At 37.5% G+C, this 25081-nt stretch overlaps 1 protein-coding gene across 2 annotated transcripts in view; it reads right to left on the bottom strand.

Annotated features, from left to right (window-relative positions):
• LAMA2 (laminin subunit alpha 2) overlaps positions 1-25081 on the bottom strand; it is a 628216-nt gene that overhangs the window by 210752 nt on the left and 392383 nt on the right. For both annotated transcript variants that reach the window (XM_007450523.1, XM_007450524.1), the window contains exons 18-21: positions 18938-19024; positions 11026-11237; positions 6041-6147; positions 347-527 (exon numbers count right to left, since the gene is read on the bottom strand). In XM_007450523.1, coding sequence (XP_007450585.1) covers positions 347-527; positions 6041-6147; positions 11026-11237; positions 18938-19024 — 587 coding nt within the window. The remainder of the gene's footprint in view (positions 1-346; positions 528-6040; positions 6148-11025; positions 11238-18937; positions 19025-25081) is intronic.

The raw sequence follows: 25081 nt of genomic DNA, 5'->3' as shown, positions 1-25081 counted from the left end.
AAAATTGAACATCTGACTTTCAAGCTGCAGGAGCCTTTGAGTGACTGGCTGAATAGAGGTCATAGAAGGGGAGGGAGACAGCAGAACTGGGACCTGCTGATGGATTTTTATTGCAAGCACAGTTATTTATAGGGCAGTGTTTCAAACTGCAATGTATTTCATCTAATTTATTTAAAAAATATATATATATGTTAGGTTAAATATTACTTGCATTATATATCAATACTTGCTTGTTGTCAAAGTGTATTTCCCTTAACTTCTGGGAACCTTGTAGAACCAACTGTTACAGATGCTTAAACACCAAAAGCAGATAATGAACTCATGGAGCTTAGTCTCATTTACAGACCTGTGCATCCTCCTTCTTGAAAGTTGAAATAGCCGTGGGCACAGCGATCACATTTCTTTCCTGTTACTCCGGGCTGGCACCAACATTGACCACTCTCTTCGCAGTCAAATGATTTAGACCCAAAGGAATTGCAGTTGCAGGGAATACACCCCCTTGCTGATTGGAGGCCAAAGGTTTCAGGCTGGCATAGAAGAGGAAAGAGAAAAATTACATTTAAATCAATTAATTCACAATGGCACAAGATGCATGGTAAGATCAGCTGGGAAGAGAGGAGCCTGGGGTTATCCAGGTTCTTCAGTGATGTTATGACAATTGGGCTGTCATTTAATCTAATGGACCTTTTCTATAATGTCCAAGAGAAAAGTTCAATTACTTTGAAATTCTATCAAGATTATTGGAAGAATCAGGGCACTATTATTGTCTGTTATATTTTCACCAGCGTTTCCCTACACCTCTCAAGATTCTAATGGAAATGTGGAAATAAGCGAGTGTGGCATTTCTATTTAATTAAAAATTTTTCTTGTTTCATTCCTAATAATCTGAATTGATTATTTTCAGATCTTATTAAGTCCTTTTACTTGGTAAATATGTTTTCAATATTATTGGCCAGCAGCCTAAAGTTAAAATAAATCTTTTTTTCCCTCTTACATTTGATGTAATTTTTGTCGTATATCCATAAATACTTCTAATCATCACTATAGGGCTCACATTATAAATATAACTCTTAGGTTATGCCTATACTGACAAAATAAGTGGTTTGACTGATATCTAGTTTGTTGGGTTTCATTCTAACGATCAAAACTGATTTGTGAGATCACATATCAAAGCACCAGATTAGGTAGAAAAAGGGAAACTTTCATCCTCTGATGAGTGATTCATATGCATATCTCTTATCTATTTATAACAAATAACCTTCCATGGTCAAGCATTACTAGCTTTGGCTGACTTTCTGGAAATACATGTTATCAGACCTAGAGTGACTATGTTAGAAAATGCTGATGGATTAAAAATCACTCCTGGGCTTCCCTGGTGGCGCAGTGGTTCAGAGTCCACCTGCCGATGCAGGGGACACGGGTTCGTGCCCCGGTCCGGGAAGATCCCACGTGTCGCGGAGCGGCTGGGCCCGTGAGCCATGGCCGCTGGGCCTGCGCGTCCGGAGCCTGTGCTCCGCAACGGGAGAGGCCACAGCAGTGAGAGGCCTGCGTACAGCAAAAAAAAAAAAAAAAAAAAAAAAAAAAAAAAAATCACTCCTACCAGAAAAATGAAAAGCACATATCCTACTTAAAGTATGTCAGGGCTGTCTTTTAAATAGAAGTTTGTCATATTATTATGATATTTTTATCTGGAAACTTAGTCTCAGTAATTACTTCTTTGTAAAACTAATTCCTATTTTGGAAAATTAGACTTAATAATTACTTCTTGGAAAAAATAAATCTTGCTATTTAATGTGAGCCACCCAAAGAGAAATGAAGAAGACTCATTATGTATTTTTGCCATTATTGTTAACAATATTAAAAATAAGTCCTAGGAAACAAAATCACACTGAAAATTAGTCGCTTAAAATGACTGTTGCTAAGAATAGTTTTGTTCTTTAAATCTAAAATGGGTTAATATTTGATAATCATTTTAATCCTTATATTGCCTGCTGACTTTATTTTTATTTCTAGTTCTATTTCAGCTTTCACTATATAATTAAAGACGGAAGTGTGCATCACTTCTAACAAATGACCTAACACTTGATTTTGAAGTTAAATTAAGTTATAAGAAAAAATGAAAACACATAGTATTTTTATTCATAAAAAGCAATTCAATGTATCCTTCTAATACGTAATCAGAAATTAAGAAAATGGTTAAAGTACAAGCATGCCCATTACAATGTTATTTATCATAGTGAGTAACTGCAGAGGCACTTAAATGTTCAATATTAGAGAAAAAGTTGAATAAATTAAATTGTGATACATTCATGTCATGAAATATATGCAATCATTAAAATCCTGTTTTGAAGCAGTTTTAATGATATGAATGTACGTAGAATATAGCGTTAAGTAAAATTTTAAAAAGCAGAATACAAAATTATGTACACACTATAATTCTAATTACATATCCATAAAGATACACATACCATTCAGACACACACCGATAGAAACATATATACATAGAAATAAAAGACTAGAACATTATATATTAAAATTTTTTAAAAAGTTGTATTTCACATTTGTCCTTATTTCCTAAATTTTCTTGACTTACAATGTGAATTGTAGAGATAGTACTTTACATTCATCTTTATTTCCTAAGTTTGCTTTACTTAGCGTATCCACCTATCTATCTTTAATGCATAAATCAATAAAATATTAAATAAACTTTCAAATCATTAGTTATTTTAAAAATTCCAAAGTTGATTATATGAAGAAATGTATGAGAAGTAATGTCCCTATCATACTTTTCTAATATTTAACTAATGTAATTTTAAAGCCTAGGTTATACCAAAACAAATACTACAAAATTTCAGTTATAAAATTTTAATAAATTGGTGATCAAAAATTTATTTCACAGACCAGGGAAAACCCTGTAGTAAACAACTTTAAGGAACAAATATTCTTAGTCAGTAAGTGAGATTAATGAGGTAAAACATATATGGAAGAAAGTGCCTGCCTAGTCTCAGCGGAGAGTTTGATGAGCTCCCATAAATTATTCTCATTTGGGGTAATAATAAAAACTATCACTTACGTATTGTACTTGCTATGTGCCAAGCACTGTTCTAAAGCCCTTTAAAAATATGAATTCATTCAAAATCTCAAGGCAATCCTGGAAGATAGTTATTAGCATCAACTTTTTACAGAGTGGTGAAACTGAGGCATAGAAAGGTCAAGTAATTTGGTTACCAGCTAACCAATTGTGGAGTCAGCCAAATCAACCAGACTGGCTTCAGAGTCTGTGCTCTTAACTCTCACATATACTGCCTCAAAGGAAAAATGGTCTCAGGACAAAACACCACTCCATCATACATCAGTGCTGTAGGATATGTAGGAAAAGGGCATGTATCAGGGTTAAAATTCTGTTAAATTTATATTTTGGAGACATACTGATCAGTTATTGTCCTTTTCTTTCACTTTAAGTGTACGCATTTATTTCTGAAAAACATAATCTCTTTTAAAGCTTTCTTCATTTAATAACAATAGTAATAATAACAGTGGTAATACCTAACATTTACTGAGAACTCTTCAGATGTGTGTCTTATGCACTCTTCTCATGACATCTGGAAACAGCCATGGAGGTGCCTGGATAGATCTCCCTGCAAGAGAGCCTGCAGTGGGAGTGTCGCTGATTGACAAGCCCCAGCGTCCACTCTTTTGGATCTAGTGGAGGAGCTCACAGCAAGTCACGCTTCTCCAAGTCAATGACTGGTACCCTGAAGTATAAGAATCTTCCTGCTCAATCCAAGATTCCTCCAATGGGCAAGTTTTGCTGGGGCACTCCCTACTGGCCAGGCTAAGAATTTGAGATTTGGGCAGAATGTACCCAATGAGACTTTCCTACTCAACATTTCCTTCCCTCTCTCCTTTCACATGGTCAGACCCGCATTTCAGTAGAAGGCTCCCTGCATACTGCTCTCTCCTCCATCATCCTTCACTGGAGTCTCCCCCCAGTAAATCTCTTGGCATTTGCTCCTCGGAGGATCTGAGCCAACACAAACCCTATGAAGTAGGTCCTACTATAGATGAAAAAGCTGAATTACAGAAAGATTTAAGAAACTCTTTTACAGTTTACAGGCAGTGTTGGAGTTGGGATTTGATCTGAGGCAGTCTGATATCAAAAGTAGTTTTTTTAAAAATGTCAATAAAGAGCCAAGAAATAAAACCATCAATTTGTTCTTCTTCCTCCCCGCCTTCCTCCTACTCCATCTCCCTTTTCTATCCCCTACGCTTAGTTCTCCTGAGCTCTGATTCTACACTGGCAAGTCCTGTCTCCTGGTACTTTGCAACTTGGCCTTGGACCTATTCTTCCCTCCTTCCTCCTCTCTTCCTTTCTCCCCTCTCCCTTCCTAACTTCCTTCCTCCCAACATTTGTTTTGTTTTGCCCTGTGAGAAGGGGGACCACACTTTTGTAGTAGAAGACATGCTAACTTACTTTGTGTATGTTGTACATTTATAGTGTGTGAAAGTGTGTTTCTTGTGTTTGTTGTATACGCGAACAAAATTGTAATGTGGAAATGTAACAAAATCATTAATTATGATGAAAGGTCAGCCCAATGTCAGATCAATGGGCTAGATTTTCTTGGCTAGATCTCACTTTCTCTGCTAGATTTCCCTTCATTTATTCATTCGTGTGTTCCCTTCATTTGCTCCAAATGATGCCCGAGGTTCCTTCCCCTTCTAAGATTATAGGTTCCTACTAATAAATTTTTCTTTGTTTTCTACATATCCATGATCAATTGAAACTTTTATGAACGTATGAACTTGAATAGGCTTTTAAAAAGATATTGATTAAAAAATAAGATATCGATAGCCATTTTTAAAAGGCAAGACTTCAATAAGGAATTGTCTAGTTTTCGCATTTGCAATTTGCACACTTAGCAAACTTTATTTGGTAAAATGGCACCAGAGCAGGTCAGCAGCAGCACATGGAACACAACATGCTGAGGCACGAGCCATGCAGCGCCTCTGGGATTACCGGAGCTCGGGGTCGATAGGCTCCTCGAGGACATCCACTGGAGCTGCTGACACCCCACCTCTGGGGAGACCCCAGCACTGGCTGCGCTCTCTGTGGCTGCTCCTTCTGTCGGTGCACCTGCCTGCCGAGGGTGCATTGTTTCCCTACGAAGCCTGATTTACAGACACATCTTCCTGTGATATCACACTGTGATGTCACAGAGCCAATGGGATTGCAGCCACAGGACACACAGAATCGCTTCTCTGGGTCCCACCACATAGTGGGCTTTAAAGGCCAACAGAAAAATAAAACAAAAACAACAGAAAAAGAATAACACATAATGTTATTCAAGAGACAGAAGCAAATGATATTTCCAAACTTCCTACAGATGGCTGGTTTGACACCTGAGAAATGCTTGGTTCTGCTTAACAGTGTTTATCACCAAAAAATGACATATATATTTGAAAGAGACAGTGCAAATCCACGTCCTCTTATGGAGGAATCTCAGGTGCTCACCATACGGAAGGCAGGGCAATACGTGCAGGAACAGAGAGCAACATATTTTGATTTTTGTTTCATTTTAGCAAAATGGTATCTAAAAAAAATATTTTGATTTACTTCTCTACTGAGAACTTTTGTTGAGTAGAGTGCTCACTGGAACTTTTAATTGATGGAACTAGTACAAAGTGTTTGATAAAAGCAAAGCGTGTGATACTTTTTTTTTCTGCCAAAAACATAAAAGCAAAAGAAAGAATACATGACTCGCCATAGACTGGGATGAAATCTGTATGTTGTTTCAGAAGCATCTGAACTACAGTAAATATTACACAAATTCACTACCAAGGAAATATAGGTTGAGGGTCAAATGTTAGTGTATGGTAAATTTTGTTCTATTTTGAAAAAAACATTTCAATGATCACAGTAATTTTATATGTACAATGAGATATTCCTGAACTTGTCTTTCAATATGTTCAGGAGTATGTCGGTGAAAGCCAATGTGAAGTTTGAAGGAAGAAGTAATCATGGTCAGCTCCTACTTCTTACCTTACATTCATCACACTGCCGCCCCTGCACGTTAGGTTTGCATTCACACTGTCCCGTCTGAGCATGGCAAACCTCAGAGAAGGAGCTGTTGGCATTACAGTGGCAAGCTGCAAAGAGAAGAGAGATCTGTGATTGGGAAAAATGTTCTAATAGTCTTAATAGGTTTGTTAAATAGTAATATCCCCCAGGTGGTAACACTGGCCACGAAGTTTTAGAATAGAATGTTTTCTGATTGCTAGAGGTTCTGTTAAGCATTATATTATTTGATGTTTACACCCATTTTATAAGCTGTAGAGATATTTATGTAAAGCAACAGCATAGTTCCTGGCACATTCATATGCTGTGAAAATACTAATGTCACCATTAGTATTCAAATTCTGAGAATGAAGACACTGAATTTCCACGTAGCCATAACTCAAACAAGGCCACATGATTAGTAGGTGATATAGTTGACTTCAGGTAAAATGTTCTTTCCATCCATCCTCCAGCTGTTTTGCTTCTTCATAGATACACTGGGGTAGCACCTAAAATATAATCTCAATATAAGTAATGCATACTGACTCTAGAGCTGAAATAATTTTGAGAAATTACCAAAATTAATAGCACCCATGGCATAATATTAATTCTACAATTAATGAAGCAAAATTAATTATTTTTTTCCAATTTAATGATTATTTACAATATGCCAGTTTTTGTGTTAAGCTCAAAAAGTGAGCTTGAGGGGAAATATATACATACCTTCAAGATTAGAAAAGTATGTAAGACCGTAGAACCAAGTAGACATTTTTCTAAAGAGGATATCAGAGTGGCCAACAAGCACATGAAAAGATGCTCAACATCACTAATCATCAGGGAAATGCAAATCAAAACCACAATGAGATATCACCTCACACCTGTTAAAATGGCTGCCATCAAGAAGACAAGAGACAACAAGTGGTGGTGGGAATGTGATGAAAAGGGAACCCTTATACACTGTTGGTGGGAGTGAAAACTGGTCCAACCACTATGGAAAACAATATGGAATTTCCTCAAAATGTTAAAAACAGATCCACCGTACAATCCAGCAATCCCATTTCTGGATATATACCCAAAATAAATGAAAACAGTGTTTTGAAGAGATATATGCACTCACACGTTTACTGCAGCATTATTCACAATAGCCAAGATATGGAAACATCCTAACTGCCCATCAGTGGGTGAATGGATAAAAAGATGTGATGTATATACACAATGGAATATTACTCAGCCACGAGGAAGGAGGGCATCCTGCCATTTGGATGGACCTTGAGCACACTATGCTAAGTGAGATAAGTCAGATATAGAAAGACAAGTACTGGGCTTCCCTGGTGGCGCAGTGGTTGAGAATCTGCCTGCTAATGCAGGGGACACGGGTTCGAGCCCTGGTCCGGGAAGATCCCACATGCCGCGGAGCAACTAGGCCCATGAGCCACAACTACTGAGCCTGTGCGTCTGGAGCCTGTGCTCCACAATGAGAGAGGCCACAATAGTGAGAGGCCCGCACACCACGATGAAGAGTGGCCCCTGCTTGCCGCAACTAGAGAAAGCCCTCGCACAGAAACGAAGACCCAACACAGCCAAAAATAAAAAGAAATAATAAAAAAAAGAAAGACAAGTACTGTATGATATCACTTATACGTGGAATCTAAATAAGTCAAACTCGTAAAAAAAAAAAGAGTAAAATGATCGTTACCATAGGATGGAGAATGGGGGGATAAAATTATTGCTGTTTAGCGTAAAAAATTGCAACAAGCAGTTAATAAGCTATAGTGATCTAATGCACAGTATAATGAATATAGACAATATTGTACTACAAATTATGTAACAGGATAAATATTGCTACAATGGCAACCATGTTACAATATATAAATTTATTAAAGTAACACATTCACACCTTAAATTTACACAATGTTATATGTCAAACATATTCAATAAAATGTACATAAGATAAACACAACTTTTCAAGTGTAGTAGGAGTACAGTACAGCATTATAATTTTTAAACTGAGGAAGATATATACTATCCTCAGTTTATATACTATAAACCTTATTACTACGATAGTATATACTATATATATATCTCCAAAGATAGAAAATGTATTTGGTTTAAATAACCTTTTGTCATTTTTATGTTACAAAGTTGTCTGATGTTATTCTGAAACATATAATAAATCAGTCTAAAAATTAAGAAGCTTTTTCACAAATAGAACAGTAATTAATGGTTCACTCTGTACTCTACAAGTGTATTTTTAATGGTACATATAATTGCATTGATACCAGAGTAAAAATGTGAGGGGGAGATGACATGGGAATTTAGACTATTCGTAGATGGTTTTTGTAAATTTTGTACAATATTTCATGTCTCTGAATACTTTGATTTGAGCACAACTTATAAATAAATTATAAATAGCTACTCCATCAGCCTGCACTATTTTTCTGTTCATGGGGCTGGAAGCGCTACTTAGTTTTACTGCTTTCCTAAAAACTGCTTGATTTTTCTTCCAATAGTTTGGTCTTCAGTGTCTGCTAACTTGATACTTGTTGGGTGGCCATTTAAAAACTTGTCCCAGCCAGTTATCTTACTCAGGTAACAGCCTACGGATAATCTATAGCTGGCATGCGAGAAGAGGTTGAAGAAAATATTTTCTTTAAATATCCATTTCATTTGGCTACTAGAATTGTTATATATACTTTTAATTTCATTATATATTTCATATATATATATATATGATACATCGATTTTAAAAATCTCAAATAATCTATAAATTAAAAGCCACTTTTTCTTAGAGTGGGGAATACAAGATTAAATTTACTAAAAAGTCATCTTAAAAATAACAAAAGCTGGGCTTCCCTGGTGGTGCAGTGGTTGAGAGTCCGCCTGCCGATGCAGGGGACACGGGTTCGTGCCCCGGTCCGGGAAGATCCCACGTGTCGCGGAGCGGCTGGGCCCGTGAGCCATGGCCGCTGAGCCTGCACATCCAGAGCCTGTGCTCCTCAACGGGAGAGGCCACAACAGTGAGAGGCCCGCGTAATGCAAAAACAAAACAAAAAACAAAAGCAATATAGAATTTTTAAGTGGCATTTTTAAATGAAATGTATGACACAAAAATATGTATATAAATTTAAAAAGCAAAATATATTTCTTAGTAGTGGTGTACTTTTCATGAACAGATCCAGAGGCAACTAAAATAATAGTTTATTATGAATTTTCTTTTTGTAAAGGTTTACTAACTATGTATAGAAGAGCTATCATACCTATGAAAAGTTAAAAATAGATAATAAATGTGTTTTGGTATTTTTATATGCTAAAGAGCATTAAAAACATAATTATGTCTATACTTCATGGCAAGTGATATAAAAATTGGTGATGGTTCAAAAATGTTTTTATACCATATTCTTCTATGTGTTAAGACTTCATGCCACAGATCCTGAATTTACCACAATAAAAAGAGTGGAACTGTCTCTTCAACTTTATGGAGGGGGTTATTGGAAGAGAGAAAATGAGGTCATTCAGTGAGTAACACAGCCTCAGAATTAGTGAGCATCTCTACCAAAGGAGCCACCATGTGTGAGTATCCCATGCCCCAGAAAGCTCACTAGATACTCTCACATGCTAGATCCTTTAATCCTCATTGAAAATTAGGACCTTTATGTAAATGAGGAAACTGAATGTTAGTGAGGTCAAATATCTTGCCCAGCATCACATAGGTAGAAAGTGTAGATCCTAGATGATGAGTTTGAACTGGAGAATTTCTTAAGTTCCTTATGATTTTACACAGATGCCATAAACCCACAGTGTTTAAAGGCGCTTCTGAGCCTGTTGGAAATTTTGCTTTAAAAACAATTGACAATTTACACGTGATATTAAGAGCTGCCGACTGTTCCAGAGGGTGGTTTGTTTTTGATTCAATAAATTGTCATTTTTAAATGACAAAAAGCTGGCACTTATCTTCCAAACCTGTGAGGAGAAAGACACATTTCTTATTGAAGTGGGGGACGGGACTAGCAGGTCTTTGGTGTTTACAGCAGAGATACTAACAGGCACAACATTTCCAGTGGTTTCTGTATTGTTGCAGGTCCTGGGACCCAACTGAATGATTGGAAGAGTCCCTTCTTAGATAACGAAGTCTGCAGAAGTGAACTATTGAGCTGGTATCATAACCTGCTCTGCCTAAAGATTATCACAGCAGGTGAAGTTGACGATGGCAGTGTCCAGCACTAACGTGGACTAACAAGGATGCTCATTCCATTTAATTCTCCACAATGAGATCTCTCTTGCATAATATATTACCACTAATATAAAGCATTTGTAAATTCTATGCAACACCAAAAAATACAGCTGAAGAGATCAAGATGAGGGTAGGAATGTACTGACTAATATGGATGAAGTCCTACAATAGCTAATTTGTGGAAGTAAAACACAGAAATAGCACTCTGTGAGTAGTCCTAAGGTTAATACCTCAACTGTTACAAATGCCAGTGTGTAAGAATATTGGCAGAATTTTACACCTACTGTGAAATGCAAGAATGTAAAGTTTACACATGAAAGCATAACAGATTAATACCTACTGACAGGTACTAATGAAATAATACGGACTGATAAATTTACTTCAAGAAAATGGTTAGAAGTGTAATAAACAATAAGGATAAATAGGGGCTACCTAATTTTCAAATTCTTCTTTCCTGTCATAGACAGAAACTTATTTAAAAATCTTCATCCCATGTGGAAACAGAGATATGTGTATCATTTGAAAAATGATACTTCAACAATGCAGCAGTTTTGAAAGGATTTAATCTATTAGCACAAAGAAATGTATCAGAATATTCAGACTCTGTGTATAGGCTGTGTATCTATCTTAAATGTATTACACATAATTTGCTACCCTCCAATCCCCACTCAAGAACTCATCAGCTACTTTGAGGTGCAATGCACAATTCTGTCAGGGGCATCAATAGTTCAGGACTTACGCTGACAGTTCTTTGCATCAACTGCATCTCCAAAATATCCATCAGCACAAAGCTCACAGTACCGGCCTGTTGTACCTGGCTTACATATCAGACAGGAGCCAGACAAGCTGTCACAGCTGCCAGGGATGGAGAAGTCAAGGTTGTCATTGCACTGGCATGGCTGACATGATCCTCCAGGTAGAGAAGGCTGTCCGAAATAGCCTTCTGCACACCTAAGGTGAAAAGTTTCATCAGTGAGTATTTGGGAGGAACTCATGAAACCCTTTGGGGGCAATGTTTATATATTTTTTCATTCTATCCCTCTCCCAGGATATGCTTTCCCTTTAAGCGCTCCTTTTCTCAAATGCAAGGTAATTAAAAGAATGTTTTTCTGTTACTGCAGTGTAGATACAAGATGAAATCCTGCCAGCCCCACTAGTAATTAGATTTCAGCCAGAAAAAAAAATCTTGTCACTGGCACTGAAGACGAGACCAAAGCATAATAAGAAATCTGCCGCTGGCACTGCGGCAGGATCCAGGTCCATGCTGGAAAGCCTTTGCAGGACAGCACATCGTATGTACGCAGCTGGTTGTTTCCTGTACACATATGTAAGGTTCACACGTTTCTGTTGCTGCAGCAAAAGCTTGTTGTGGGGAAGCAGGCTCACAAGGCAACTCAGTAGTGAGAATTCAAGAGTTTATTAAATAGAAAATCGAAAGAGCCTCATCATTTGTGTGAGGACCGTATGTCTGCCTTACTAATAGGCTTTTATACATTTGCACATCCATATGGAGGCAGGTTTCCACTGTAGAGTCTTTACTGAGTAGCAGGCCTGCTGCATATTATGGTAACATGACATAAGGCGAGGCTTAATGGTGCCCAGAACTCTTATTAGCAAACTCCAGTTCTTTTTTTTTTTTTAAAGGACTAAACACTATTGTACATATTATTGGAAAAACAAAAGTTCATTTATTTATGAGGCATGGGAGAGATTATTTTCAATTATAGTATCAAATTTCCCTTTAACCACACCGTTATGTTTTACAATGCTACTTAATGTTACAGATGCACAGATACACCTTTATAGGAAGTACTTATTTATATTCTACTCTGTCTTCTCTTTCAGTTACATTTGCTTATGCTTCATATTAAGCTCCACTTGCCAAAGGAGAAATGAAACAGTACATCTGAAGTCTTATGGTCAGGCTAGCTCTGTTTTCTGTGCCATCTTAGCAAAATAGAAAGTCCTTTACAGCAAGGGTCAAAATTGAAGGGGAATATATCTCAAAAGTACATTATGTTTATGCTCATCTACTTACAGATATGTAGAGAAAAATGCTCTCTACTCTAGAAAGAGAAATGGTTTAAATACAGTATATCATGTAAGGATACTTTAATGATATCATGATTGTGGGGCAAAGTCATTAATTTGGTAAGATACATTGATTAGTCTAAGTTTTCTAGAACATTTATAGATGCCATAATAATCTTGTAGAATTAACCTTTTATCATAATTTTTAATGAGATTACTAGTTTTAATTTTAACAAAATCTTTTATAAATTGTGAAAGTCATTGCGTAAATACTGCTTGGAAGAATACTGCCACTCACAAATATTAATTATTAATTCTCTGTCGTAAAAATGAACTAATATTTTAGTGCATAAAATTCCCCAACAATCCCTTCAGGAGTGGTAGTCAATAATGATAAGAAGAAAATCCTTTTGAATTTTAATCCGATTCTTCTTGCCTTACTTGATATTCAGAGCTCATGATCACAGCCACATATATTCACATCTCATTTTGTTTACCATTAAGAGAATGACTTTGCTCCACCAGAATAACAATATACAATGATCATTATCACAGATAACAAACCCCCATTATTTTCAGCTCACTTTCCTCAGAATGACTTACTGCCCTCAGGAGAGATGGCGTTATATAACAAGATCTGGTTTTTTTTTTTTAATGTAGATACCAATTAAGTCCCAAATTCTCCCACAACAATAATTTTAAAAACCAACTCAATCCATGAGAAAATAATTACAATTAAATAGAATAACTGAAGAGGCATCTGCCTTTTACTTTTTGTTGTAGGACATGTAAGGAGACTTACTAAATATATATGATACATCATTCATACGGCACTTCACTGAAAGTAAGCATTCAGATTTTATTAGGGGTGTGCAGGTGTGTGTTTCTATACATAGAACAGTATTCTGAGAGACTTACAGAAATGTTTCAATAGAAATTTTTAAAATTAATTTATTATTTTTAATTTTTTTAAATTTTTGGCTGCATCGGGTCTTAGTTGCAGCACATGGATCTTCACTGAGGCATGTGGGCTCTTTGTTGTGGTGTGCGGGTTTCTCTCTAGTTGTGGCGTGCAGGTTTTCTCTTCTCTAGTTGTGGCGCACAGGCTCCAGAGCACGTGGGCTCTGTAGTTTGTGGCACAGGGGCTCTAGCTGAGGCACGCAAGCTCAGTAGTTGTGGCATGTGGGCTTAGTTGCCCTGGGGCATGTGGGATCTTGGTTCCCTGACCAGGGAGCGAATCCCCATCATCTGCATTGTAAGGTGGGTTCTTTACCGCTGGACCACCAGGGAAGTCCCATCAATAGAAATTAAAAGGTAATTCTAGGGTCAGTGAATACAATACCGCTAATCATATAACTTGTATTAATAATAGTGTTTTATAGTCTGATCAAGTTGGATTCATCTAATGAGAGAGAGAGAGAGAGGGAGAGAGAGAGAGAGAGAGAGAGAGAGAGAGAGAGAGAGAGAGAGGAAATGGCAGTGGAGAGAAACAATAATGAAAAGAAGAAAGGAAATTGGTGAGACTTTTCTCTATTTCATTCTGCTCCAACATTTTTCATCAACTTTTGGCTAAAATCTTTGGTCTACGTTCTTCCTATCTATAGACTGAAAACAATGCTTCAGTCTCTCTAAGCAAGTTAGAAAAGCTCTTACTTTTTTTCCCCTCCCACTCTTCCTTAAACATCTACTGAGCACTTTCACATGATACTAATATAAATAAGGAACAGCCTTTATACTACAGTCCATGGAGAAGAAAGATATAGAGTTAAACCTTGAACAACATGGGTTTGAAATGCGTGAGTCCACTTCTACACAGATTTTTGTCAGTAAGTACTATAGTACTACGTGGTCCGAGGTTGGTTTAATGTGCAGATACCACACTGTGGATACAGAGGGCCAACTCTAAAGTTATACACTGTTTTCAACCGCACAGGGGTTGGTGCCCCTAACTCCCATGTTTTTCTAGGGTCATCTATAGTTAAAAATGTAGCAGTGAACTATTAGAGATATGCAAATACTGTTAAAGAAGTATAGAAAAGGGCAACCAACTCGAACTAGGATTTATCAAGGACCCTTTCAGGATGACAGAGCTGAATTTTAAGGGCGCAGCAGAGTTGGTCTCAGGCAGAGGTGGGGGAAGGGCTGCAGTCTTCCAGGCAGAGGAAGCAGTATTGGCAAAGGCACAGGGGAGGGTGGCTGGAGTTTAAATGGGAATGGTTGTGGAACTGCACTGTATTCTTACTACTTCCCACTTGACTGAATCAGCTGAAGACTGAGGAAGTGTGCCTGCATATATGGTGCTTTTCGGCAAATTAAAAAAAAAAGATTCTCTCTGGGCAGATGCAGAAAAATGAACAGAAGACAGTAGACATGGCTGGGCACCCAAGCACAGCACAGCTAGTGCATTGGCAAGAAGAGGGCACACTGGATTCGAGCCCCCAGTCTCCCCCCTTGGCTGAGTACTTTTGTGCAGTGTACGCACTGCACAACCACAGATAAGCAGCCTTTTGAAACCTCACTTCCGGTCACAATTTTCCTAATGGCACTACTGAGTAAGCATAACTGTCTCTCGTCTCTAATTTCTGTAACCCCATGCTCTGCATATAGGACTCAGGGATCAAGGAGACTCAGCCGTGAGTAGAAATTCTCACCATCATAGTGATCAGATGACAATTAGACTTGGTTCAGAGTCAAGACGTTTCTGAAGCAGAGAATATCTAAATTGGATTTTGGAATTGAAATTAAAAAAACCAAACAAACAAAAAGGGGCTTCTCTGACACTGAATATAAATCATGTGGATAAAACTGTAGGTAAATTTTCCAAATACTAAGCAATTGAATTCAAATACCTTCTGCATTCTCAGTGGCAATTGAGAAATTAAAGTTAACTTTGACTTCGCTCTCCTTACTTAGGGAGGACATAAAAAACTGCCCAGGGGGGCTTCCCTGGTGGCGCAGTGGTTGAGAGTCCGCCTGCCGATGCAGGGGACGTGGGTTCGTGCCCCGGTCCGGGAAGATCCCACGTGCCGCGGAGCGGCTGGGCCCGTGAGCCGTGGCCACTGAGCCTGCGCGTCCGGAGCCTGTGCTCCGCAGCGGGAGAGGGCACAACAGTGAGAGGCCCGCGTACCGCAAAAAAAAATAAATAAATAAATAAAAAACTGCCCAGCTCAGGAGGGGACAGGGTTTAAGGGGTCCACATAGCTCATTAAGTTTCTTGTGGTCCTATGGATCTCATTGGATGAACCTGTCACAGTCTCTTAAAATGTCTGTCTCCATGAAGCGTGATATGTTGCTGAGGCTCCAAACTTATTCAGAAAGTAGCTTAGTACCCAGTAGAGCAGATGTCATCAGCATTTAGCTCACTTTTTTTTCTCCATGTTTTTTTTAATTTCACTTGATGCTCTGGCACTCATCCCTTTTTGTCCTTCAAAATACTGTCTCCTTGTTTTTCTGTATTTTTCTCTTCTTGTCCAGATAATAAAATCCTAGAATCTTAGCATGTGCCATGATGAATAACCAGTTCCCTCACCCCTGGTTCTCTTCTTTTCATTTTGTTTAAAACAGTCCCTAGTCAGAGGAAAGCAGTACTATCTCAAGGTATGAGTGCTTTGGCCCCAAGCAAAAGTTTCTGAAAACTGTAACCAGTGTCCTATGTGTGACAGACTATCAGTCCATATTTTGTCATATCTTGTTTTACCGTCCTCTTGTTCAAAATTTTTCTCCATTCCCTCAATTTAAGCAGCAAGACCATCTGTGCTGCTTGACTGAGTTAAGGGGTCTGACAGGAAGGAAAGCAGAAACATAGGAATCTTTTGGACTTTGGCTTTAAAGGTCACCATTTCTATGAATGTGGCACCTCCTCCTGCAATTCATCCCCAAACAGGAAATGGGATGGAGTTAGAAAGGCAGATGGAGGAGAAATGATGAGAGTAGGGATGTTGGTGGATCCCAGTTTGGAAAGAAGACAGCAGTATGTGTCCTGTGTGCCCACGAGTGGTAGGACAGTAGTGGGGAGAGTTATTAGACCTGAGGGGAAATGTAATCAGGAGGACAGGAAACAGGAAGAGGTCAGCAGAAATGCATTTGGATGAATTACTCAGAACAGGTTAGCCCTACCATATGTGCACTACCCAAAACAGTCACACACACACACACACACACACACACACACTCATTCCAGCATTCAAGGCTCTTGGTACTATAAGTAAGCTTGTTAGAACTTTGGTTCTAACCAAAGCTAGAGGTGGAAAGTGGGGAGAAGAGAAAAAATTTTAAAAACTGGAACATAATTGACATATAACACTGGGTAAGTTTAAAGTGTACTTGACTGAGATGATGTGTCCAAGCCCTCACAGCTCCTACATATAAAGAATTTGATCTCAAAGTAGAAATTAAACTGGGATAAAAATATAAAGTTATAATTCCCATCTATCTGAGTCTGAGATGCATTCTTGCTATATAATAAAAGTAGGGGATTTATGGTCACATAAGATTAGAAAATGATGAGTTAAACAAATTGAAGAGATTTTTTTCACTCCAGGACTGGTCAGAACCTTTCACATGCTAATAGATGTTTCCCAAATGTAAGTGATCATAGAACTCTATTCCAAGAACATCTATAACTTGGAAAACACAGCTTCAGTTTTTCAATGCTGATTTTGTGTAGATGATATGCATAACTGATTACACCAATCACTCACAGAACAGTTTTGATTACAGGATTTTCAGTACAACCCGTATCTCTTTCCTTCCCTGACCCTTATTCTCCCTCACACCCCGGTCTACTTCAGCCTGCACATCCCCCAAAATGTTTCTCCTAATATTTTGGATCCATCTAATGGACTTCTTAGCTCCTACAAACACAGAGAAATGACAGACTCTAAATATTCCTGTAAAACCCTAATCTGTATTCTGGCTAGGAAAATATAATATCACATCTTCCATATAATAATGGATTAAAGTTATTTTTGACTGAAAAACTTGAATTAGAGGTAAGACACGCCATTTGATGCATGTTTCTCTCTTCTTTTTGATCAGATTAATAAAGGTTTTAGACAGGAAATCATCCTTTCTGTCAGGTATTCCTTTCCTAGGTGAATTTTATTATTCAGACCAGAATGTTCTCCAGAATATGTTCAAATATTCTCACCCACATTAAAAATGTGAGCTGCTTGAGGGCAAGGATGGTAGGATACATCCGTTTATAGCCTATGTCTAGCCCCATGCACAGCACATGGTAGTTGCCAAACAAATGTTTCTTAAATAAAATGTAGGATTTTAAATTGTAGATGGTTCAGAAACCATTGTCTAACGTATACAGAAAATACATATCATGGAGCAAAGCGGTATAAATACATCAGAAACTAAGTCCACCTAGATAAATGGATTTAATGGCCTTGTATGACAGAGCAGCTGTCATTTTCCAGTTGCTAAAAAAAAAGGTTGCCTGTAGTGAGCCAGAGGGATTAGGCATTTGATGTAAATCTGCCTTGGCAATGATATGTTCTCCTATTACAGTAAGTAATATGCATGTGTCCTCCTTTTTTTAAAAAAAACACAATCAAAGACTTCTAGTTTCTCAACTGCAAATCCTCCTTATTTCAGTTCTGTTCCTCCATTACTAATTTACAGATGCTGCCATACTCACAAACAGTACTTGCTGCCGCTAGGAGCTGTCACTGGCACTGTGTCCACAGACTGCTAGCTGCTGGCTAAATTCTCTCTGGGTGATTGGCTCTTCCTTCATTAACTTTATACAGCCTTGTTGAAATAGGGTTGATGGCTGCCAAGGGGACAGGAAAGGATAGGCAGAAATAGCCCTCTGTGGTGTTAGCCCTGGTGATGCTGGGTGAAAGCAGGTTACTTTCTCTGCCTCTCCCCCTACCTTGACCCCCACCCACCTTCTAGTGATGGAAACAAAAGGGACTATTTTCAGTGCTACACCCAGAAGATGCTGTTGTGTTTGTCAATGACATTATGGGAGAATTTTGTACCATTTTCAGTGAGACTGAAATACAGAAGAACCTTTTCCTCCACAAGATTTTAGGAGAAAAAATAATCACACAAATTACATAAAATAATATCCCTGGCTCCACTGCAAAACAACCTAGTAAAATCAACGGGAATTAAAATACTGGCTTAGAAGTAATTAGATGAGAATATAAATCATGATAATAAATTACATTTTGTTTCGATTTTCAAATATATTTAAGGTAAATTATGGACCACTTGCTGAACTATGAACTACACATTTAAGCTACATTTTAAGGACAAAAAGCTAATTATGAAAAATAAATGTTGCCAACATAGACAGTAAGATAAATCTTAAAGTGCATGACTTTCCACTTGAACAATACTTTCTAGAAAGATTGCAGGTTAATGCTTAACCTTTAAGATTAAAACATTAATCAAACACTCTCTGAGTGAATGGAGATTTATAGAGCAATTTCTAGAGAATAAACTATAAAAATATACCGCATTTGTTTGACAAGTGTGGTGAGAAACTTTATTTCACCTGAGTGTGGCGGCTTTTCTGGGATAGTGAGAAGGATGATAATGCCTGTGGTTTTATAACTCCCAAGGTGGAAATCACATTGAAAGACAGTGTAGTATGTGCTTACCTCTCACAGTGTGGTCCTGTGTACCCGACAGGGCATTCATCACAGATCAAGCCAAGACTTCGGTCCAAATGGCACGTCGGGCTAAAGCTATGTTGATGTCATTGGGAAACAATGGCGACAAGGAAGAAGCATATACACAAAGTCATTAGCAGCATATTTTCATTTCTCTTCTTCCAATGCTGCTGTGACAAAAGGGTACAGGCTAGTCATTCTCGTCTCACAGACGGAGAGTAGGATCTGGCCAATCCAGGATAAAATGACATTGCTATTTCTGTAGATGTGAACACAGTCCAACAGAAAACAGTATCCCTGTGACATGCTATTAACTGATTCTTGACTGTTCTGGGTCCCTGATCATCAGTAACAAGTGGGACTGTATGTATAGCTGCTCTTGAGGGATTCCCTGGGCCTGGAAAAATACAGTCTCACATACTTTCTCTCTAGCCAAATCCTGATGAATTTGAAGCAACCCAGAGAAATCTGTTAGAGATTTTGGAAAACTCAGTATGTGGTAGTGGAAGCTGTGGTGGTGGTGGTGGTGGTGATGGGGCTCCTCTGTCCAGTACTTCTGTCATGGGCAAGGATGTGTGTGTGTGTGCAGGCTGCTGCCCATGTGTACTGAGGGTTACACTGTTTACACAGACAGAACCCTCAGAAAAGCTTTCAGATGAGATCAAGCATGCATATTCTGCCTAAATTTATAATAAAACGAAACAAACCAAAACAACCTTGCCATTTCATATCTTCTGGCATGTTCCAAAGTTCACCTCTCTCTTTGTACATATTTCCATCCTGGGTCTGAGGTCACGGAGTTGAACACCAAGTCAGGAGCTAGCAGAGTAATTATGTGCTAGCTTTAGCCTTCATCAACCTGTTCGACTCTGGTCATACTTCTTTGCCTTGTGAGAGACACCCTTCACGCATGGACCGTTACCTCAGAAGTGACACAATGGCTCTCTGAAGAGCCATCAACTGTTTTGAATTCTGTGAGCTCTGCTCCTCTGCTGTTTTCAAAGGAAATGCCCTCAACTACTCTTTCTCTCACTATGTTTTCCCTAAATAGATTTATTTTCTATTATATATGACAGGACAATTCAGTAGAGGTTTGCTTAATGGCTAAATGAATTAAAGAGAGAACTACAAATTAAACACTGAGCTCATTTTGCTCCTGACACTTGTATGACTTTGGAATACTTTCTTAACTTTTGTGCAGGTCCGATCATGCGTACTATTCTTTTTAATAATCTTAACTCATAATAGTCCTGTAAATAGTTAATAATTCTTTTATTTATTTATTTTTAACTGAAGTATATTTGATTTACAAGATTGTGTTAGTTTCGGGTGCACAGCAAGTGATTCAGTTATATATATATATTTTAAATTATTTTCCATGATAGGTTATTACAAGATATTGAATAGAGTTTCCTCTGTTATTTAGTAAATCCTTGTTGCTTACCTATTTTATGTATAGTAGTTTGTATCTGTTAATCCCGTATTCCTAATTTATCCCTCCCCCCTCCTTTACACTTTGGTAACCGTAAGTTTGTTTTCTATGTCTGTGAGTCTGTTTCTGTTCTGTATATCAGCGATCCCCACCCTTTTTGGCACCAGGGACCAATTTCATGGAAGACAATTTTTCTATGGAGCGGTGGCGGAGGGAATAGTTCAGGTGGTAATGCGAGCAATGGGGAGCAGGAGATGAAGCTTCCCTCTCTGCTCACCTCCTGCTGTGTGGCCTGGTCCCTAACAGGCCGTGGACCACTACGGGTACATGGCCCGGATGTTGGGGACCTCTACTGTATACAGATTCATTTGCATTATTTTTTGGCTTCCACATATAAGTGATATCATATATTATTTTTCTGACTTACTTCACTTAGTATGATATTTTCTAGATCCATTCATGTTCCTGCAAATGACATTATCTTATTCTTTTTGTGACTGAGTAATATTCTGTTTATATATATACCACATCTTCTTAAACAGTCTTCTATTGATGGGCACTTGGGTTGTTTCTATGTCTTGGCTATTGTAAACAGTGCTGCTATGAACATTGGGGTGCACATATCTTTTCCAATTAAGAGTTTTCATCTTTTCTGGATATATGCCCAAGAGTGGGATTGCTGGATCACATGGTAGCTCTATTTTTAGTGTTGTAAGGAACCTCCATACTGTTTTCCATAGTGGATGCACTAATTTAGATTCCCACCAACAGTGTACCCTCTCCAGCATTTATTATTTGTACACTTTTTGATGATAGTCATTCTGACCAGTGTGAGGTGATACCTCATTGTGGTTTTGATTTACGTTACTCTAATAGTTAGCGATGTTGAGCCTCTTTTCATGTGCCTATTGACCATCTGTATGTCTGCTTTGGAGAAACGTCTATTTAGGTCTTCTGACCATTTTTTGTTTGGGTTGTTTGTATTTAAAGATTTAATAATTTTTATTTTTTGATAGTAGCAAGCTATTAGAACCAAGTAGTTCTATCATTTAAAAAATTTCAACTCAGCGGAACATTTAAATGAATCTGCTGAGGTAAGTGGGGAAAAGCCTGGTCTGGCATATCTTGAGTTTACAAATCTTACTCAGATAAAAGATTTCACGTTAAGGGGTTCTGGTGACTGCCACAAGCAGCAGAAGCAAGCTACACCCAGCCTATGGTCTGTGAGAGGGGACCCATCTTTCAGAGAGCAGCCTGTGGCTTGCCACCCATGACCCAAAGGGAGCTCACCAAGGGTGGTTTTCTTGGCAGGAGTATGACTGCAGTGAGGAGAGGAGGCACACGTAAAAATGGAAAGAAACAATTGTTTCTTCCTCCTCATGCCGTGATTTGCTATTGTTTTCAGACATAAAACGGAGGACTCGATTTTGACAAACCTCTGGAACGCACGTATGTTTTCTTTTAAAACTGGCATTCTTTAACTACCTCATCATCTACAGAGAAAGTGACTCTTAACTAGAAGCCCTAGGTTTCCCACCCATGTGGGACTACAGTGATTGAAAGAAAACCATGCCAATTGTTTACTGATCCTAAATTAGTTTACCATAAGTCATGTCAAAGGTTCTTGATAAGCTTTCTGACACTTTAAAACTATTTACAAAATAGATTTCAAATTCTTGAATATACTCATGCCTCAGTTAAGGCTGACAGAAGTAAAATAAAACACACTCATTGACAGAAATCAATGCTTTTTCAGAAAAAAAATAAGCAATAACAATATATCAGATTTGACTAGCTCTTTACATTTTTAGAGTGCTTTTATGAATAATTCTATCACATTTTCACAAAATCCTATGAGCTGGTGGGGGTGGGCATAATTTTTCTTGCTCAAAGTCATATGCTAATTTCCAGGAGAATTTAGCACGGGATCCAAAACTTTTGATTTCTAACTTGATGCTCTCTTTTCCCTATAACCATCCAGTATTCAGAATTAAGTGAATTTAAACTTCTAGTAATATAACTATTTGACATGATGAGTCTAAATAAAAGCTTCTCATAAAATATATTTGTATTTGTGCTTCAATAATCCTTAAACAACGTAAACTGAGGGTTCACTCCCTTACTGCTGTAACTGCAGTTATAAGTATGGAGAAGATGGTAGTCAAATACAAACATAAAATTAGAATGAGAAATAAACATGTACAGCAAAAAATGTCTATAGAATTCGGATTGGCAAATGCAGCAACTTGACACTGATTTTGGCAAATACAGGAAGCTAACTGTTCTGTGATAGAAAGAGGGAACTGTAAGATCTTGGTTGACTTCAAGTGATTCCAAGATTATGTCATCTAACTCTAGTTGGCTCGCTCTACACCAGCAGAGGCAATATTCGGCTTCCTGGATTATCTACTCCATGCCACAGAAGACACAAGAGATCAAGAATAGCAGGCTTTTTCCACAAACAGGGGGAGGAAGAGAAGCTATTGCTGGAATAAACAGTAAGGAACTACACATAGAAACAGTCTTTTTAAATGGCTGAATGTAAATTTTTATATTTATAAGTAAGTGTATATATGTACATACAAATGAATATGTATGTGAGCATATGTGTATGTATTTAGGTATGTGAATGTATAAATACAGACACAATTAGCTTTGTTCCAGAATGCATTTAATCTTACCTATCAAAATATGTACATTAAGATAAAATGATGCAATACGATTAAAGAGAAAAAAACTAAAAAATAAGATAAAATCGGGGTATATTTAGAGTGCAGAATGTGTATTGTAAAAAATGCGTATATATGTGTATATGTATATATTGTACAATATGTTCATTGGATAGTGGCAGATCAACATATGGCTTTGAACTTTCTCACAGCCAATGCAAGAGGGAACTGAATTGCCTCTTGGTTTCTGTGATGTGACAGGAAATAATGAAGTTTTTCCTCACTGGCATACATTTTCCATCATTAGGGGGTAGACAATCAGGACATGTTCTACGTTTGCGTATAAAATAGGAGAGCAGGACTCCTTTTAGCTAATTTTTACCTGGAACACTTGGGTAGGGGAAGACAGACCAGGAGGGATAAGATGCTGCAAAGTGTCTGTGAGTAAGGAAGCTAGGGCTAAGATGGTGTGACTGTCCACGAATAACTTCTAAAGGAGCAGAGGACTGAGAGAAAGAGGAGAAAAATGAAGGGCAAACTCATCTTACTTCATGACTGCGGTTTGGATCACACGAATTTTTGAAATTTCTCCATAAGTTTTTTCTTCTTTCAGTTCAGTGATATCTGTTCTCTTTATTCTCAGGAGACCCATTTAGCAAACATATTTCTTTAATTATCTTTAAATAATGTGAAATCTGATGTAATGTCCAAAATTGGATTTTGTAATTAGAATTGGGTTATTTTCTGTGTTTCTCTAAACATGAGTTTCTCATTTAGCAAAATAGGAGTATGATCTGAGTAAAGCCTTCATGCTGATAAATTACGAAAGCAAATACTTAGCATAGTGCCACAATAAATTAAGTAATTAAACCTGCAGTTTTTCATCCGTCTAGCTCCTTACATTTGAGTTAGCATAGCTGTTGCCAAACACTAGAGTCATTTTTTACAATGGACATTCATAGTTTGTCTAACATTGTCCTCTTAAAATTTTTTTTTTTTTTTGCTTCTCTTCAATGTCTCTGTAATTGTTTCTATTTCTATAGTGCCATTGGAAGAAGCACAGAGAGGTGAATCAGAATATATGGGTTCTAATATTGGTTCTGCCACAAGCAAGCTGTATGATCACTATCCAGGAACCCTATAGGATCCGCCCGCCTACCCTCTTCCATAAAATTCTTCCTAGTAGCAATCACTTTCCTCCTCTTTGACCTAGACATCGCCCTCCTACTCCCCCTACCCTGGAGTTTAGTTTTCCCTCTGGTATATGGGACTAGTAAGATACACGAAAATCACCTGTGTGTACATAAAACTATATGTGGGAAAGTGCTCTAAAATACCTAGCACACTCTAAAATTTCTAAATAAAGTTGTTGAAATGAACAGGTCCTTAAATTTAAATTTTGTCTTAGAATATTTATATTTCTCTGTTATAAGTATTAATTTTAACAACAATTCAATGTGGCCCCTTGAGTGAGTCCAAAAGTCAGCTCTAGAAGTGGTCCATCCTTTCACAAATTTAAAGTTTAGCATTTCTGATGTGCACAAAGAAGCAGTAGTCGCAATGATATTAGTATAGACAGAACTTATTAAGAGCCTACTCTCTGTTCAGCTTTGTGCCAAGATTATCTCCAATTTTTTTACATAACTGATGAAAATCTACAATGATTTCAATAATATTATTTATTCAAACACATCCTAAGGGTTCAAGGGCAGACAATCATGTGTCTCTTTCATATCATATTTAATCTATAAGCTGTGTGATGCCAGAAATTAATATAAACATTTGAAATATTTACATTTTTATTTGCATTATTACATACTGTAATGATAATTACATTATTATTCTCTAGAGATAAATTTCACTACCTAGTTACAATCTATAGCTAGAATATATACATCACCAAGATGAGATGGCTAAGCAAACAGTGGACACTGTAAATAGTTGATGAAGTGATATATATATACATATATATATATATATAAAATTTAAATATTATATGCTTGTCTGTATTCATACATCATAATAATTATA

This window comes from Lipotes vexillifer, unplaced genomic scaffold (assembly GCF_000442215.2).
Source record: "Lipotes vexillifer unplaced genomic scaffold, Lipotes_vexillifer_v1.1 scaffold537, whole genome shotgun sequence".
Taxonomy (NCBI): Eukaryota; Metazoa; Chordata; class Mammalia; order Artiodactyla; family Lipotidae; genus Lipotes; species Lipotes vexillifer.
The sequence above is the reverse complement of the archived record's forward strand: the minus strand, read 5'-3'. Positions and strand labels throughout refer to the sequence as shown.